Source organism: Mauremys reevesii, linkage group 9 (assembly GCF_016161935.1).
Source record: "Mauremys reevesii isolate NIE-2019 linkage group 9, ASM1616193v1, whole genome shotgun sequence".
NCBI classification, from domain to species: Eukaryota; Metazoa; Chordata; order Testudines; family Geoemydidae; genus Mauremys; species Mauremys reevesii.
Genome location: NC_052631.1, coordinates 48,409,138 through 48,427,852, shown reverse-complemented (window position 1 = coordinate 48,427,852; position 18,715 = coordinate 48,409,138). Strand labels below are relative to the sequence as shown.

Here is an 18,715-nt window from a genome sequence, read left to right as displayed (position 1 = left end):
TTGGTAACACTGACAGATAACCATGATGAGTGTTGCATCACAATACATGTAGTCACTAAGCCCTGATCCACACTGCAGAGTTAGGTTGACATAAGGCAGCCTACATAGACCCAACTCTGTAAGCATCTACACTAAAATGCAGCTCACACCAATGTAACTCGCCCACAATACAGAGTTAAGCCCTACACCTCAGTGAGAGGTGTAGTGCTTAAGCCAATGTAGTTAGGTTGATGCAGTGTCAGTATAGACACACTGTTGCTTACATTGACTGTTTGCCTTTCAGAAGCCGTCCCACAATGCCCCTCATTGACAGTTAAATTGGTGCAAGCGTTCCTGGTGAGGATGTGCCTTGCCACCACAAGGAGCATAGTGGGGACATGCAAAAGCAGTTTAATTTCTGTGGTGGCTGTACATCAATGTAACTTAGGTCAACTTAATTTTGTAGTTTAGACTTGCCCTGAATGAGCACTCGAATCAACAGCATTCAATACATCTAGAAGAGAGGTTTTGGCAATAAGCTGCCTTCTTCACAAGTAGCTTTAAACTCACCTCTACATTCCGAAGGTAACCTGTGCTTAAACTCGCACAGTCTATCCCATTGCAGATAATCATATTTTGCTATGCTGATCTGTAAAACGCAGGAAGAGTAACCTCCCTCCCCCCCCCCCAAACAAATGCATTGTGTTGGGTTTTCTCTTTAAGGGTAGATTTCCCAGACTCTTTTGATCACTCATTGGATGCAGCAACCACCAGTGATGGAGCCAGATTAGCATAAAAATAAACAAATCCTTTAGATGGCACCTGATATCTACAATCTGTGCATTTTGCATTAGCTGAAATGGAAGCTGGGGTAGCCCAGAGATCTTTGTCTGGATCCAGTATCCCTTCATTAATAGGAAATGCAGCCCAGCTTCAGGATGCTGGCTGCAGAGTATCAAAAAGGTTATATGCTTTTTCCTCAACTGTCTCCAAAGGAACTTCTAGCATTTTTGCCATATGCTTCAATAATTTCTGAAAGGTGGTAAAATCATCAGCTGAAGTCTGAAATGGTTTTTATAAGGCAAGGAAGAAAAATGAAGTACAGGATCAGAAGGGCTGTCCTGATGGGCTGGTATTTCACCATCACTTGAAATCTGTTGTTCCTCTGCATCTTGAACTTGACCAGTAGAGTTGTTAGAATTAAAAAAGTTTACAGCAAGTGATTCACAAATAGATTCTGTATATTGTGGGAGAACTTGTCCTTGAAATTGTGGTTATTGAGGCCATGAGGGCCAATATGGCCAAGGTTGTGGACCATAGGAGAAAGGGATGTTTGGCCAGTTTGGAGGGAACCAAGCCAGAGTTAGAATTAGCATCCTCAGGACTACTAGGAGGCTCTTTTCCATATGCCTCCCTAGACTTAATTTCGTTCCATCCATGTGATTTCCCTTTTTGTGGAGAGCTTCTGTCAGAGTCTGCAGCTGAAAATGTAGTTGTAAAAGGTCCCTGTAGTGAGGATGCTGTAGGTGCCTCTCTCTGCTCTGAAGCTTCCTCTGCAGCTGAACCTGCTGGTGCCGAGCAGGCTTTGATCAAGGCTGACAAGGGAAGCTCTGAAGAAGACTCTCCTGAGCACTCTGATTCTGAGAGAGGCAGTGCTGCTGAAGATGGTGCTGAAGAGGAACGCAGATGATTTTTCTTTCCCTGATACTTCAGCTGAAGGGGGTAGTTTCTGTATCAGCTCTGTGCTGCAGTGCAGCATGTCAGGTCCTAGTCCCTCTTTTTCCCACACCAGGAAGAGCTCGTCTGCACTAGCTGCTCTGCAATCCCTGGCACTAGTGGCTCCTTTGAAGTCTTCCTCCTTTGAAGATTCCTGGCAGCAGAGACAGAGCTCAGTGCTGGGAAACAGAATCAGAGACACTCAATCCTTGGATAGCAAAGGTCCCTGACTCTCTGGAGAACCTTTCTGAGTCTCTTTTGTCTACTTAATTGCTCCAGAATTGGGTGTCACATTTCTGGTGACAGGAGCATTGAAGAGAGACATTGTGAAAACAGAAGTCTCTGAGGCCTGGTCTACACTAGGACTTTAATTCGAATTTAGCAGCATTAATTCGAATTAACCGTGCACCCGTCCACACCACGAAGCTATTTAATTCGACATAGAGGGCTCTTTAGTTCGACTTCTGTACTCCTCCCCGACGAGGGGAGTAGCGCTAAATTCGACATGGCTATGTCGATTTAGACTAGGTGTGGATGCAAATCGACCTCAGTAGCTCCCGGAGCTATCCCACAGTGCACCACTCTGTTGACGCTCTGGACAGCAGTCCGAGCTTGGATGCTCTGACCAGCCACACAGGAAATGCCCCGGGAAAATTTGAATTCCTTTTCCTGTCTGGCCAGTTTGAATCTCATTTCCTGTGTGGACATCGTGGCGAGCTCAGCAGCACTGGCAACAATGCAGAGCTCTCCAGCAGAGGAGTCCAGGGAATCTCAGAGTAGAAAGAGGGCCCCAGCATGGACTGACCAGGAAGTCTTGGATCTCATTGCTGTGTGGGGCGATGAGTCTGTGCTTTCGGAGCTGCGCTCCAACAAACGGAATGCAAAGACCTACGAGAAGGTCTCCAAAGCCATGGCACTCAGAGGATACAGCCGGGATACAACGCAGTGCCGCGTGAAAATCAAGGAGCTGAGACAAGGCTACCAAAAAATCGAAGCGGCAAACGGACATTCTGGAACCCAGCCCCAGACATGCCGCTTCTACGAGGCACTGCATGCCATTCTCGGTGGGTCTGCCACCACTGCCCCACCAGTGTCCATGGACTCTCAGGATGGGATAGTGTCGACGGCTAGTTCCTCGACGATGTTCGCAGACGGGGAAGATGAGGAAGGAGATGAGGAGGGGGGGGCAGTCGACAGCGCTTACAACGCTGATTTTCCAGACAGCCAGGATCTCTTCATCACCCTCACTGAGATCCCCTACCAACCCTCCCCAGCCGTTATCCCGGACCCTGAATCAGGGGAAGGATAAGTCTGTAAGTGCTTTAAACATGTTAACATTTATTTTTAATGGAGCAGGAATAGTTACTAGTTGAAAATAAGGTCAATATATATGGGGATAGAACAGAAATCCTCTTGGGAGATCTCCGAGAAGCTCTCCTGGAGGTAATCGAAAAGCCTCTGCATGAGGTTCCTGGGGAGAGCTGCCTTATTGGGTGCTTCGAAGTAGCACACTGTTCCGCGCCAGGCTTTCATCTGGTACTCCGGGACCATTGCCTCAACGAGCATGACAGCATAGGCCCCTGGTTTGTGCTCGCTTTCACGCAGCATGCGCTCTCTATCTCTTTCTGTGACCCTCCTCAGGGTGATCTCGCTCGGAGACTCCTGCATTTAATTAGAGTAATTTGTTTACTATTAGTATTGGGAGTGCTTCACTGTTCCTTTGCATAACAAGAAGTGTCACTTTACAGCCACGTGGTGGAGGCTGCAGAGTGGCAGCATACAGGGATCTTTCCCATGGAACAGACGTGAGGGGGTGGAACAGGGGCAGAGTTTATGCTTTCAGGATTGCCTGCAGCAAGAGGACAGTGGTATACATTCACTTTTAAGCAGCCAAAAGTCTTTGGCTTACCATGCCTGGCTGCTCCACGGATTCTGCTGTCCTGCCCCGCTTGTCTGATCTGCAGTGCAATCCCCCAGGCAATGAAAGCGAATTCCGAAAATTCAAACTTTCCCTGAGTGAGTGCGCATGAGATAGGTGCTGTGCATGGTCTTGTTCACAGAGACTGACTAGACTGTTTCTTCTTTGCAAAAATGTATCTTTGTAAGGAATTCACTCCCTTTTTCCCATCACACAGCTGCAACTGTATCCCGACCTGCTCCAGCATGCCCCTCACAGAGGCTGGCGCAGATTAGGCGGCGCAAGAAAAAGACACGGGACGAGATGTTCGCAGAACTTATGGGCTGCTCCTGAGCCGAGGCTTGAACTTCCTGTACTGAAGTTCAAGTATATAACAACATTTATTGCACTTCCCTTATCTAAAAAACCCAGTTATTTTGATTTTAGTTTCCCTGAACAAGTCACCTGACAATCAGTTAATAATTCCATCTGTTTTATTGTTGTTTCTCCCATTTATCAATTTTAATAATTTGGTTGGTGTTCTTTTAGTAATTTTATCTAAAAATTACTTCACACTCAGATACCCGTTTCTATCCCATAGTACTACAGTTAGGTATTTAAATCAACTGGATTATGCTGGCTTCAGTCACAGATGTACACTTTGTTGACAGCAGAGGCTGCGTAACCCACCCTGGCCTGTTTACTTCTTTCCTCTAATCTCTCTGCCCACCACCTTTTTTTTCTTTCTTTCTTTTTAACCTGCAGGAGGCCCTTTGTGTTCCTGTACTGTTTTATAGCACACATGCATGTAGTCTGATGTCACAGTGTTGGTAGTGGAAAACATTATCCCTTTCTTTGTGGATTTTAATTTCATTTTCTCAGTGTCATACATACAACAAATAAACCTTATACATGAAAATTAAAAAGTGAAAAATCATACAATTGAAACAATGCCAACATCCTCACACATGGCACCTATATCTGTGTTACAGACCAGGACATGGTGGTTGTGTCTACTGGTTGGAACAGGAGTATGTAGTCAGGAATTGGAGCTCAGGGTCAGAGCTGGAGTCGGAGGCTAGGAATTGGAGCTCAGGGTCAGAGCTGGAGTCAAAAGCCAAATGCCAGAATAAAAAAAGACAGGAATCGGAGCTGAGTGTCAAAAGCCTGTTACCTGAAGCAAAGCAAGACTGGGGAAAGACCGGATCAGGGCTGAAACAAGGCGGGAGCAAGACTGGGAACAAGCAGGTGCAGGAGCTTCCACAGCTGTGGGCGAATGCTTTGAGCAGCCGCTGGACTTAAGAGCCTGTCTGCTGGCTCTTCCCACACTCAGGCAGTGAAGCCAATCAGGCAGCCTACTACAGGCTGGCAGCGCTTGTTAGGTTGCCCAGAGACTGGATCTGCTGTAGGTCCCGATTCCTGACAATCCGCACCATCACACCCACAGGAACAAGGCACCAGTCCCATACACACAAAGCACTGAACACACCAGTCAGTGTGCTATTTAAATTCCCCAAATGCACAAATCTGCATGTTGAAGTGCAGTAATTTTCATACCTTGTTTATTTTCTATTAGCCATCACTAATTTCCACTGTTATATATTAATTTACTTTCTGTCAGGCTCTTGTCACGAAGAGCAATAGAAAGTTGTGATAAAAGTAACAGTGGATTAAGCAATGTCAGGATACTTTAGCACATTTTACATCTTTCATTAAATCCAACTTTAATTAGACAAACAATTAAGTTTCTACCCACCAAGTGTTATTACACCCACATATGAGAATGCAATATCACTCAAAGAGTAAAAAAACAGGAGTACTTGTGGCACCTTAAAGACTAACAAATTTATTTAAGCATGAGCTTTCGTGAGCTACAGCTCACTTCTTCGGATGCACAGAATGGAACACACAGGCAGGGGATATTTATACATACAGAGAACATGAAAAGGTGGAAGTATGCATACCAACAGGCAGAGTCTAATCAATTGAGATGAGCTATCGTTAGCAGGAGGAAAAAAACTTTTTGAAGTGATAATTAAGATGGCCCATAGAAGGTGTGAGGAGAACTTAACATAGGGAAATAGATTCAATTGGTGTAATGACCCAACCATTCCCAGTCTTTGTTTAACCCACAGTTAATAGTATCTAGTTTGCATATTAATTCAAGTTCAGCAGTTTCTCTTTGGAGTCTGTTTTTGAAGTTTTTTTGTTGCAAAATTGCCAACCAAAAAACTTCAAAAACAGACTCCAAAGAGAAACTGCTGAACTTGAATTAATATGCAAACTAGATACTATTAACTGTGGGTTAAACAAAGACTGGGAATGGTTGGGTCATTACACCAATTGAATCTATTTCCCTATGTTAAGTTCTCCTCACACCTTCTATGGGCCATCTTAATTATCACTTCAAAAAGTTTTTTTCCTCCTGCTAACGATAGCTCATCTCAATTGATTAGACTCTGCCTGTTGGTATGCATACTTCCACCTTTTCATGTTCTCTGTATGTATAAATATCCCCTGTCTGTGTGTTCCATTCTGTGCATCCGAAGAAGTGAGCTGTAGCTCACGAAAGCTCATGCTTAAATAAATTTGTTAGTCTTTAAGGTGCCACAAGTACTCCTGGTTTTTTTGCGGATACAGACTAACACGGCTGCTACTCTGAAACCACTCAAAGAGTGTTGCTTCAATGGGTGCGTAAAAACAGCTGCTCTGGAGAGAACATCAGAGGAAGTGAAGCTATGGAGACCAAGAGCAAATTCCTCAAGACTGCACTCAGGATGGTTCCCAATGCTTCAAGAACCCCACCATCAGCACCATTAGAGGGAGCATACTGGGAGTTTTGCCTAACAAATATGATGGGTGCTGTAATGCAGGGACAGAACCAATAGACCAGGATCCAGAGATGATGCACCGTTCCCAGACTGTTGTCCTGCCCAAATCTCAACTATACCAAACTCTGACTGGATCCAAAGGCATGATTTTCTATTGGAGCCCTTTCTGTCTGTGCCAAACAACGACAGAAAGCCAATGGACTCAAGGGACATTCCTTCCCTGTCTCCATTGCAGAAGATCAGACCATGAGGTCTTGAAATCCATTTGGACTCATGACTTCTAAGGAGGAAGCAATTTCAGGACTGTTGGCTAAATAAAGAATCTGTTAATTAAAAGTAATCATGTAATACCAGATAAAACCATTCTCTCAAAATTTATTGCTACATAATACTTAAGCAAATTAAAATTAAAAGAAATGTTCATAGTGCTAAGTTCAGGTTCTCCACTTTAGCTAAGGAATATATGTATTCAGAACACTTCCCCGTGTCACAAAAGTGGCTTCATTTTGTAGCCAATTCTTCATCATATTCACAGTGGAATGTTCGCATGCTTCTTCCAGGGATTGGATTGCGTTTTGCTAGCCAGCACTTCCAGATCACGGCAAATGCGGATTCGAGTGGTAGAAGGTTCAATGATATCATCAACAAACCCTGTTTAATTTACCAAAAACAAATTACACACAAACACTATTGCCTCCCAACCACAATATATATAATTGTAATTACTTTGCAACTTCAAAACTATGCAGTCACTAAACAATTAATGTATTAGAGAACTGCATGCAACGGTTAATTTATAACTTAACTCGCAAGAGAAGCATTTGAGTTAAACTGACAAAGTTGACAATGTGTTTCAATAACTTAAAACGCTTTGCATAAACTTTATCATCAAATAAGTAAACATCAGAAAGCCAAGAAATTTAGACTTACAGTGGGGCTCAATTCAAGAATAACTGTAAATTTCATTGGGAAGTTCTATATGTATAGTCTCCTGCAGTTCAAATCAAGTCAGTTCGGTTTACAAATGACAAGATGTATTTTCTGACAATTCTGCAAATTCAACCTGGCATCTGATAGCGAAATTCTGTTTTTTTTTCTGGCTCAAGCCCCAACAATAAACACTGCAGTGAAAACATTTAACACTTCTGTTGATAATCCACTAGCCAGGAAACGATCTATCTTGTTGTGCTTGCTACCACGCTGTGCTACTGACAGGACTAAAACGTGGTACAAATGAATATACTGATCAGTAGAGTAAGCAGATGTAACTAAAACATACAGGGAACTGATCGTCTGATTGAGAAAGAGCCATTTCTACACACCCATTTTTCAGAGTAAAAATGCACTTTAAGGTTCAACTTATAAGAAATGAACTTTTAAATATATGGAAATACAGAATTACATCCACTACTACAACAACAAAAACTAAGGGCCCTTGGCCGACCACCTAGGGCAGCAGTGTATGTTGGGGAACTGAAGCTGAGCCAGAAGTCTGGTCCCTTCTAAAGTTGACCAGCACACCTCATTAAACTCCCCCAGACTGTCAGAGTGCTCCCAAGTACTATGGAAGTTGTCCAGGTTTTGAAATACCTCTCACATTTAGAACATTTTTATTACGCTTATTAGTGTCTCAGACATGACCCTGTGTCCTACATATCGCCAGTGCTTCAAAGAAATTGTATTAGAAGCCCTTCAGATGTGTTGTTTTGTAGCTGGAATTTGGAAAAAAAATTAAAAAAACAAAAATAAAAATGTAAGAGCGTTTGAATAACTTCCAAACTATGATTAGTGCCACTTTAATTCCTAAATCCCTTGTCTTTAAAATGCCCTGTGAGATTAAACTAATATTTGATCAAAGTGTTAGCCGTGACCATAGACCACACAAGTGAAATTTGACTCTCAAAGGACTTTAACCAAGGAATTTAAGAAAGGAACTTGAAGAACAAAGTCTCTGGTACCTCTGACAGCCGCAGGGAAGGGATTTGCAAACTTATTCACATATTCTGCCTCTGCATCTGTTTCTTTTCCTCTGAAAATGATCTGGACAGCACCCTAGAAAGACATACAAACATGCCCTGAAACTGGACTGAAATAATTAATCCATCTTGAAAAAAAAACCCTTTTATTTAAGGCATAGGATTTAAAGCACTACAATAAAAGCTGTGCTATAAACTAATAAGATACTTCAGAGAAAAATCAGTTGTATTAATCTCAGCAAGCCGCCTCCAATGATTTTTCAGAGATAGCTATGGCTGCTGGAAGTCAGAAGTGAAACACTACCTTTGCACCCATTACTGCAACCTCTGCTGTAGGCCATGCGTAATTAACATCTCCTCGTAAATGTTTCGAACTCATCACATCATATGCACCCCCATAAGCCTGGAAGAAACAAAGTAACTGATATCAGACAAGTGCACAACAGCAACAAACTAAATCCCTTCTGCAAGTATTGCCATTCTAGAGACAAGGACACACTGAAGAGAGCCCAAGTTGGTCCATTTCGAGAGCAACTGCTCAGCATTAGCATAACTTTGCTCCAAACTTCACAGAAAGGCTGTGTCCAAGTTAACCTCTATCAGAAGCACTAAAGTGAGACAACGGAGGTGTCTAAACCTAATGACATGAAAGTACAACTTTTACTATCTGCTTTTCTAAATGTGTCCATCACAAAGGCCTCCTCCTTCCTCATCACAAAAGGGTTAATGTATTGAAAGTACAGTAGTGCCATAATACACACCTGCTGGTCTTGACTCAGAAAGACCTTTTGAAAATGACAAACAAGTTGTCATTGCAGGTTGGGAATGGTACTTCTGAGTAAAACTGTACCAGAATGAAAAAAGAAAACTGAACAAATTCAGTTGATACTATCCTCATCTTTATGGTTCTATCAAATAACCAATTAGTGCAGAATCAAGACATCCAATTTTAGCATCTATATTCTTATATTGCTGGTATCAGCAGTGTAATCAATGCTGAACATAAAAAAGAGAAATAAAAAGTTATCTTAAGAATTCAGAAATTTATATGAAAATAATGTGTTGCCAAGTCATGAAACAGTGAATCTGCAGCAACTAATGAGAACATAAGAATGGCCATACTGGATCAGACCAATGGTCCATATTGCCTAGTATCCTGTCTTCCGACAGTGGCCAATGCCAGGTGCTTCAGAGAGAATGAACAGACAGGCAATCATCGAGGGGATCCCATCACCCACTCCCAGCTTCCGGCAAACAGAAACTAGGGACACCCAGAGCATGGGGATGCATCCCTGACCATTTTGGCTAATAGCCTTTGATGGACCTATCCTCCATGAACTTATCTCAGTCTTTTATGAACCCAGTTATACTTTTGGTCTTCACAACATCCCCTAGCAATGAATTTCACAGGTTGATTGAGCGCTGTGTGAAGAAGTACTTCCTTTTGTTTGTTTTAAACTTGCTGCCTATTAATTTCATTGGGTGACCACTGCTTCTTGTGTTATGTGAAGAGGTAAACAACACTTCCGTATTTACTTTCTCCACACCATTCATGATTCTAGAGACATTTATCACATCACCCCTTAGTCATTTCAGCTTGTAAAAGGAGAAGTCCCAGGCTTTTTAATCTCTCCTCATATGGAAGCTGTTCCATACCCTTCATCATTTTTGTTGCCCTTCTCTGTGCCTTTTCCATTTCTAATATATCTTTTATAAGATGGGGCAACCAGAAATGCATGCAGGATTCAAGGTGTGGGTGTATCATGGATTTATACAGTGGCATTATGATCTTTTCTGTCTCATTATCTATCCCTTTCCTAGTGGGTTCCTAACATTGTTAGCTTTTTTGACTGGCGCTGCACCAGTGGATGTTGAGTGGATGTTTCCAGAGTACTATCCACAATGACTAAGATCTTTTTCTTGAATGGTAGCAGCTAATTTAGATGCCATCATTTTGTATCTATAGTTGGGATGTTTTCCAATGTGCATTACTTTGCATTATCAACATTGAATTTCACCTGCCATTTTGTTGCCCAGTCACCACGTTTTATGAGATCCTTTGTAACTCTTCGCAATCTGCTTTGGACTTAGCTGTCTTGAGTAATTTTGTATCTGCAAATTTTGCCTCCTCATTGTTTACCCATTTTTCCAGATCATTTATGAATATGTTGAACAGTACTGATCCCAGTACAGATCCTTGGGGGACACCACTATTTATTTCTCTCCACTCTGAAAATTGACCATTTATTTTTGTCCTTTGTTTCATGTCTTTTATCCAGTTACTGATCCATAAGAGGACCTTCCCTCTTATCCTATGACTGCTTACTTTGCATAAAAACTTTGGTGAGGGACTTTGTCAAAGGTCTTCTGAAAATCCAAGTACACTATATCCACTGGATCACCCTTCTTCACATGTTTGTTGACCCCTTCAAAGAATTCTAATAGAGTAATGAGGCATGATTTCCCTTTACAAAGCCATGTTGAATCTTCCCCAACACATGATGTTCATCTATCTGTGTGATAATTCTGTTCGTTACTATAGTTTTGAAAAATTTGCATGATACTGAACTTAGGCTTACTGTCCTGCAATTGCTAGGATCGCCTCTGGAGCCTTTTTAAAAAATAGCTATCCCTACTGCCATTTCGTACAGAGGCTGATTTAAATGATAGGTTACAAACTACACTTAGTAGTTCTGCAATTTCACATTTGAATTCCTTCAGAACGCTTGAAGGAATACTATGTGGTCCTGGTGACTTATTATGGTTTAATTTACCAATTTGTTCCAAAACCTCCTCTACTGACACCTCAATCTGGGAAAGCTCCTCAGATCTGTCACCTAAAAAGAATGGCTCAAGTGTGGGAATCTCCCTCACATCCTATGCAGTAAAGACTGATGCAAAGAATTTATTTAGCTTCTCTGCAATAGCCTTATATTCCTTGAGTGCTCCTTTAGCACCTTGATTGTCCAGTGGCCCACTGCTTATTTGGCAGGCTTCCTGGTTCTGATGTACTTTAAAATGTTTTTGCAATCCTTTTTGGCAATCTTTCTGGCTTAGTTAGTAGCTGTCCTCATGGAAAACACTTTTTCTCCCCATGTTTTCAAAGTTGCTTTTTTTCTCCTGCAGACTCACTCTCCCAGGCCTGTTCAGATCTAAACTTCTCAGCTCTACTCTTATGATTCATAATTGTGACAGGATCAAGTAGAAGCCAGTTGGATGCAAAATCTGCACAGTGCTGTAAAGATGTGATCTGAGAACTCAATCACCATCATAAGTTTTTCTTCATCTGTCCTCTTGGAGGAACCTACCTTTACATGACAGCAGAAAAGACGGTTACTCACCGTTGTAACTGTTGTTCTTCGAGATGTGTTGCTCTTATCCATTCCAGTTAGGTGTGTGCGCCGCGCGTGCACGGCTCTTTGGAAGATTTTTACCCTAGCAACACTCGGTGGGTCGGCTGGGCGCCCCCTGGAGTGGTGCCGCTATGGCGCAGGATATATACCCCTGCCGACCCATCCGCCCCTCAGTTCCTTCTTGCCGGCTACTCCGACAGTGGGGAAGGAGGGCGGGTCTGGAATGGATAGGAGCAACACATCTCGAAGAACAACAGTTACAACGGTGAGTAACCGTCTTTTCTTCTTCGAGTGATTGCTCCTATGCATTCCAGTTAGGTGATTCCCAAGCCTTACGTAGGCGGTGGGGTCGGAGTTAGATGTTGCAGAATGCAAAACTGCTGAGCCAAAGGCTGCATCATCTCTGGACTCTTGGGCCAATGAGGCAAAGGTGTGGACCGAGGGCCAGGTAGTTGCATGACACATCCCCTGAAAGGGTACGTGAGCCAGGAAGGCAGCAGAGAAGCCTGAGCCCTGGTGGAATGTGAAGTAAGGTGGATCTATGGAACATGGGCCAAAACACAGGAGGTGCGGATGCACGACGTCATCGAAGATGAAATCCTCTAGGAGGAGACAAGCATGCCCCTCGTCCGGCACGCCAGCAAGACGAAGATTTGGGGGCGTTACGAAAGGGCTTTGTCCGCTCGATATAGATTGCGGATGCCCTACGGATGTCTAGGGAGGGCAATTGTTGCTCTCCTTGCTATAAGTGAGGCTTCGGAAAGAAGACTGGAAGGAAGATATCCTGGATGATATGAGAGGCTGACACCACTAGGGAGGAAGGCCGGACGTGGTCACAACTGTCCTTGTCCTTGAGAGAGACATTATACCGTGGGTCCATCGTGAGCGCCTAAAGCTCGGAGACTCGTCTGGCCTATGGAAAGGCTACAAGGAAAAACTGTCTTCCAGGACAGGTATGTCAGCGAGCATGTCGTCAGTGGCTCGAATGGGCAATCATAAAACTGGTTAGAACCAGGTCGAAGACCCAGGTTTTGGCGGGGGCCAACTGGGGGGGTATAACGCTCCAAGTCCTTGAGGAACCTAGAAACCACAAGGTGTAAGAATACGGAGCGGCCACTCTCCGCTGGGTGGAAGGGAGAGATGGCTGCCAAGAGTGCCCTTAATGAGGACCGCGCCAGGTGCTGCTGTTTGAGAGACCAGAGGTAGTCCAAGATGGAATGGATCGGGACCTCGGCGGGAGAAACATTGTGCGTTTCGTAGCAGCAAGAGAAACGCTTCCACTCTACCAGATACGTTAACCGAGTGGAAGATTTCCTACCACCCAGGAGAATCCTGTAGAACCGAGGCAGAACAATGTAATTCGGATCGGTTATAGCCACGCAGCAGCCATGCTGTGAGGTGCAGGGATTACAAGTCCGGGTGGTGAAGCTTGCCGTGATCCCGCGTTATGGGGTCTGGGCAAAGAGGTAGGGAAATAGGGTTGGCTACCGACAGGGGTAGCAACCTGGTGTACCAGTGCTGCCTGGGTTACGCTGGAGCGATCATGATCAGGTGCGCTCCGTCCCTGCGGAGTTTTAGCAGGACCCTGTGAACCAGCGGGAACGGTGGGAAATCGTACAGCCGATGGCTCATCCACGGCATCAGAAAACCCCTCCAAGACTGAGCCCGGGGAGAGGCTTTGGAATGAGGAGAACTTCTCTCTCTTTTCGCTCTCGCGGGAGCGAAGAGGGCTATGCGGGGAAAGACCCACTTCCGAAAAACGGAATGGATAATGTCCGGAGGAAACGACCACTTGTGAGACAGGAAGGATCTGCTGAGGCGATCCGCCAGCTGAAACACCTGGTATACAAGGCAGACTGCTCTCAGCTCTCGGACACTGATGTGTAAGGCCAGCTCTTGAGCCGACCGAAGGCCGTGAGTGTGAAACTGACCCAGGTGAGCACCCAGCCGAGAGATGGGGTGTCTGTCATGAGGGTCCCCGATGGGTTAATGGATCAGCCTGCCTGGATACACAAGGGAGGGCGCTGACTCCCGGTCGAGGGAGCCTAGGATGGTCAGGGGGAACGAGACGACCAGGAGTATGCTATCTCTGCCCGGGTGGTACACCAAGGTGAGCCACGATTGAAGTGGACGGAGGCGAAGCCTGGCATGTTTGGAAACAAACGTGTAGACAGCCATGTGACTCAGGAAACCTAGGCAAGTGCGAGCCAAAGTTTTCGGGAAGGTCCGTAGACCTTGTACAATTGTTACCATCGCATGAAACCGAGGCTGAGGTAAGCAGGCTCTGGTAAGACTGGAGTCCAGGATGGCCCCAATGAATTCTATTCCCTGTGTGGGAACCAGAGTGGACTTTACTATTGATCATCAGGCCTAGACATAGGAACAGGTCCGTGTCGATGCCCACATGACTGGTAACTTGGGCCCGGAGGTCCCTCGAATAAGCCAATTCTCTAGATACGGAGAACGTGTATCCGACGGTGGCGAAGAGAGGCGGCGACTACAGCCATGCACTTTGAATACACTTGGGCTGTATAGAGGCCAACCGGGAGGGCCGTATACTGGAAACGACGGTAGGCCCCCAACCGGGGGTACCTTCTGTGTGGAAGAGAAATGGCGACGTGAAAATACGCGCCCTTCATATCGAGGGCGGCAGACAGTCTCCGGGATCCAAGGATGGGATGACGGTCCCCATGGGTACCATGCGGAAAAGACGGTTACTCACCGTAGTAACTGTTGTTCTTCGAGATGTGTTGCTCCTATCCATTCCAGTTAGGTGTGCGCGCCGCGCGTGCACGGCTCTTCGGAAGACTTTTACCCTAGCAACACTCGGTGGGTCGGCTGGGTGCCCCCTGGAGTGGCGCCGCTATAGCGCAGGATATATACCCCTGCCGACCCATCCGCCCCTCAGTTCCTTCTTGCCGGCTACTCCGACAGTGGGGAAGGAGGGCGGGTCTGGAATGGATAGGAGCAACACATCTCGAAGAACAACAGTTACTACGGTGAGTAACCGTCTTTTCTTCTTCGAGTGATTGCTCCTATGCATTCCAGTTAGGTGATTCCCAAGCATTATGTAGGCGGTGGGGTCGGAGTTAGATGCTGCAGAATGCAAACTTCTGTGCCAAAGGCTGCATCATCTCTGGACACTTGGGCCAATGAGGCAAAGGTGCGTACTAGCTGCACGACACATCCCCTGAAAGGGTATGTGGGCCAAGAAGGCAGCAGGGAAGCCTGAGCCCTGGTGGAATGTGCAGTAAGGTGGCTCCATGGAACATGGGCTAAACACAGGAGGCGCAGATGCACCAGTCATCGAAGATGAAATCCTCTAGAAGGAGACAGGTATGTCCCTCGTTCGGTATGCCAGTACGATGAAGATTCGGGGGCGTTACGCAAGGGCTTTGTCCGCTCGATATAGATTGCGGACGCCCTACGGACGTCTAGGGAGGGCAATTGTTGCTCTCCTTGCGATGAGTGTGGCTTCGGAAAGAAGACCGGAAGGAAGCTATCCTGGATGATATGAGAGGCTGACACCACCTTTAGGGAGGAAGGCCGGACACGGTCACAACTGCACTTGTCCTTGAGAGACACAGTATACCGTGGGTCCATCGCGAGCGCCTGAAGCTCGGAGACTCGTCTGGCCGATGGAAAGGCTACAAAGAAGACTGTCTTCCAGGACAGGTATGCCAGCGAGCACGTCGTCAGTGTCCCGAATGGGCAATCATAAAACTGGCGAGAACCAGGTTGAAGACCCAGGTTGTGGCGGGGGCCAACCGGGGGGGGTATAACGCTCCAAGTCCTTGAGGAATCTAGAAACCACAAGGCGTAAGAATACGGAGCGGCCACTCCCCGCTGGGTGGAAGGGAGAGATGGCTGCCAAGAGTGCCCTTAATGAGGGCCGCGCCATGTGCTGCTGTTTGAGACCAGAGGTAGTCCAAGACGGACTGGATCGGGACCTCGGCGGGAGAAACATTGTGCGTTTCGTAGCAGCAGGAGAAACGCTTCCACTCTGCCAGATACGTTAACTGAGTGGAGGATCTCCTATCACCCAGGAGAAACCTGCAGAGCCGAGGCAGAACAATGGAATTCGGATCGGTTTAGCCACACAGCAGCCCTGCTGTGAGGTGCAGGGATTACCAGTCTGGGTGGTGAAGCTTGCTGCGATCCCGCGAAATGGGGTCTGGGCCAAGAGGTAGGGAAATAGGGTTGGCTACCGACAGGGGTAGCGACCTGGTGTACCAGTGCTGCCTGGGATACGCTGGAGTGATCATGATCAGGTGCGCTCTGCCCCTGCGGAGTTTTAGCAGGGCCCTGCAAGCCAGCGGGAACGGTGGAAATTGGACAGCCGATGGCTCATCCACGGCATCAGAAACCTCTCCAAGACTGAGCCCGGGGAGAGGTCTTGGAATGAGGAGGACTTCTCTCTGTTTTCGCTCTCGCGGGAGCGAAGAGGGCTATGCGGGGAAAGACCCACTTCCGAAAAACGGAATGGATACCGTCCGGAGGGAACGACCACTTGTGAGACCGGAAGGATCTGCTGGGGCGATCCGCCAGCTGAAAAGCCTGGCATACAAGGCAGACTGCTCCCAGCTCTCGGACACTGATGCGCAAGGCCAGCTCTTGGGCCGACCAAAGGCCGTGAGTGTGAAGCTGACCCAGGTGAGCACGCAGCCGAGAGATGGGGTGTCCGTCATGAGGGACCCGAGGGTGAATGGAACAGCATCCTGGATACACCAGGAGGGCACTGACTCGGTCGAGGGAGCCTAGGATGCTCAGGGGGAACGAGACGACCAGGGTGGTATCTCTGCCCGGGTGGTACACCAAGGTGAGCCACGATTGGAGTGGACAGAGGCGAAGCCTGGCATGTTTGGAAACAAACGCGCAGACAGCCATGTGACTCAGGAAACCTAGGCCTGGGCGAGCCAAAGTTGTCGGGAAGGTCCGTAGACCTTGTACAATTGTTACCACCGCATGAAACCAAGGCTGAGGTAAGCAGGCTCTGGTGAGATTGGAGTCCAGGGTGGCTCCAATGAATTCTATTCCCTGTGTGGGAACCAGAGTGGAATTTACCATTGATGATCAGGCCTAGACACCGGAATAGGTCCGTGTCGATGCCCACAGGACTGGTACTTGGGCTCGGAGGTCCCTCGAACGAGCCAATGTGGAAGAGAAATGGGGACATGAAAATACGCGCCCGTCATATCGAGGGCGGCATACAGTCTCCGGGATCCAAGGGTGGGATGACGGTCCCCCTGGGAACCATGCGGAACCTATCCGCAGCGTGAACCTGTTGAGGACCCGCAGGTCTAGGATATGTCTGAGACCTCCCTTCGCCTAGAGGATTAGGTTCCGTCCCTAGGCACCTCCTGTATAGCTCCGATGAAGAGGAGCGTCCGCACCTGTTGCAAGAGGCATCGCTCATGAGAGGGGTCCCTAAGAGGGACGAGGATGGTTAGAAGGACCTTAACCTTGAGGGCCTGATTGACGCCCACGACCGCGTAAGTGACGCCTGCTGGCAAAGTCTTGTCTTTGTCTAGGCGCAGGGTAAGAGCGGTGAGGCTGGGGACGGAAAGGTCGGCGCTAAGCACCGGCGTCTGCATGCTAATAGAGAGCGGAAACTGACCCTGCTGCCCTTCAGGCTTTGCAGCCTAGGGCCAGCTTTCTCAGAGAACAGGCCTTTGCCAGTGCAGGGCAAGTCCTGTATAGTGGACAGCAGCTGCGAGGGAAGGCTCCATAACCGGAGCCAGGAAATGCGCCTCGCGGCCACACCCGAGGCCAGGGTCGTGGCAGCAAAGTCAGCTGCATCCAACTAGGCCTGGAGGGAAGCTCTATCCAGCTTCTTCCTTCGATCCAGGAGGGCATTGAACTCTTGACGTGAGTTCTGAAGAACCGACTCTGTAAAGTTGCCCACCGCCACCCGTAGTAGCGGCTAAGCAGGGTTTGCTAGTTTGCTAGACAAAGTGGCAGGGCCCCTGCCGAGTACCTCGTACGGCCCCGTAAGACCAGCCGCCTAGCCCCCTAGGATTTAGGAGCTGGTGTCTGCTGGCCATGGCGGTCCATCCCATTGAGGGACTGGACGACAAGGGAGCGGGGGGGGTTAGATGTACCTAGGTACTCGTACCCCCTGGATGATGCTATGCACTTGCATTCCGATCAGAGGAGGGCCCGAGGAGTATGTTCCTGCCCCCGCCTCAGCTGGGGAGGAGGAAGAAGAAAGGCCAGGGACAAGCGGGTCCTGTGTGGGCTCGCACTCCTGGACGACCTCCTGATCCGGTGGGATCTGGGAGCCCGGTGGCTGAACCGGGGCTTGCTCCGTACTGGTCGCAGGGGGACGGCTAATTGCCGCCTCTGGCACCCAGAGCTCCGACGGAACGGAGCGAGATGGGAGCACCGGTATGCCTCTGGCGTGGCAGTACGCCCATGGTGACTAGAAGGACCTCTGATAGGTCTCCTGGCAGACTCTGGAGGGCACATCGGAAAAGAGAGTACTGCGCATATGAAGTGTCCGCACGTGGCAACACTGATGCGTGACTGGGTGACCCTGAAGGAGCTGAAGAGCCTTTGGTAGAGTCTCCTTCTCTAACTGACGTCGCTCGACGCGGCACCGGGGATCGGCACGGGGAGACATACCGGTACCGAGAACGAGACCTGCCACCGGAGCTGTGCTGGGCGGTCGACCGAGAGCGCGAGGCTCGACGTTCAGGAGTGGGTACGGGAGTCTCGGTGCCTGGGGAGGTGCCGGAAGTGGGATCGGTGCCGAATGTACCGGGCCAGCGAACGTGACGCTGGCCGGTGCCGCGAGTACTAAAGGTACCGCAATGGAGAACGGTGCCGAGACCAGGAGCGGCGTCGGGACCTCGATCGGTGACGGGACCGAGAACGTCTGCGGGACCGCAATTGGGGACGGTGCCGCTCTGCGGTGCCGACGCAGGGTGGCGTGAGCAAGACAGGCTCGCCAAAAGACCATAT

The 18,715-nt window shown here is 47.7% G+C and overlaps 1 protein-coding gene across 1 annotated transcript in view; it reads right to left on the bottom strand.

Moving 5' to 3' along the window:
- Positions 1 to 6,771: 6,771 nt before the first annotated feature.
- The window catches only part of PCCB (propionyl-CoA carboxylase subunit beta), an 85,122-nt gene continuing 73,178 nt past the window's right edge, over positions 6,772 to 18,715 (bottom strand). The window contains exons 13-15 of the mRNA XM_039489285.1: positions 8,704 to 8,802; positions 8,382 to 8,475; positions 6,772 to 7,074 (exon numbers count right to left, since the gene is read on the bottom strand). Of these exons, the coding sequence (XP_039345219.1) occupies positions 6,953 to 7,074; positions 8,382 to 8,475; positions 8,704 to 8,802 (315 nt within the window). The 3' untranslated portion in view covers positions 6,772 to 6,952. The remainder of the gene's footprint in view (positions 7,075 to 8,381; positions 8,476 to 8,703; positions 8,803 to 18,715) is intronic.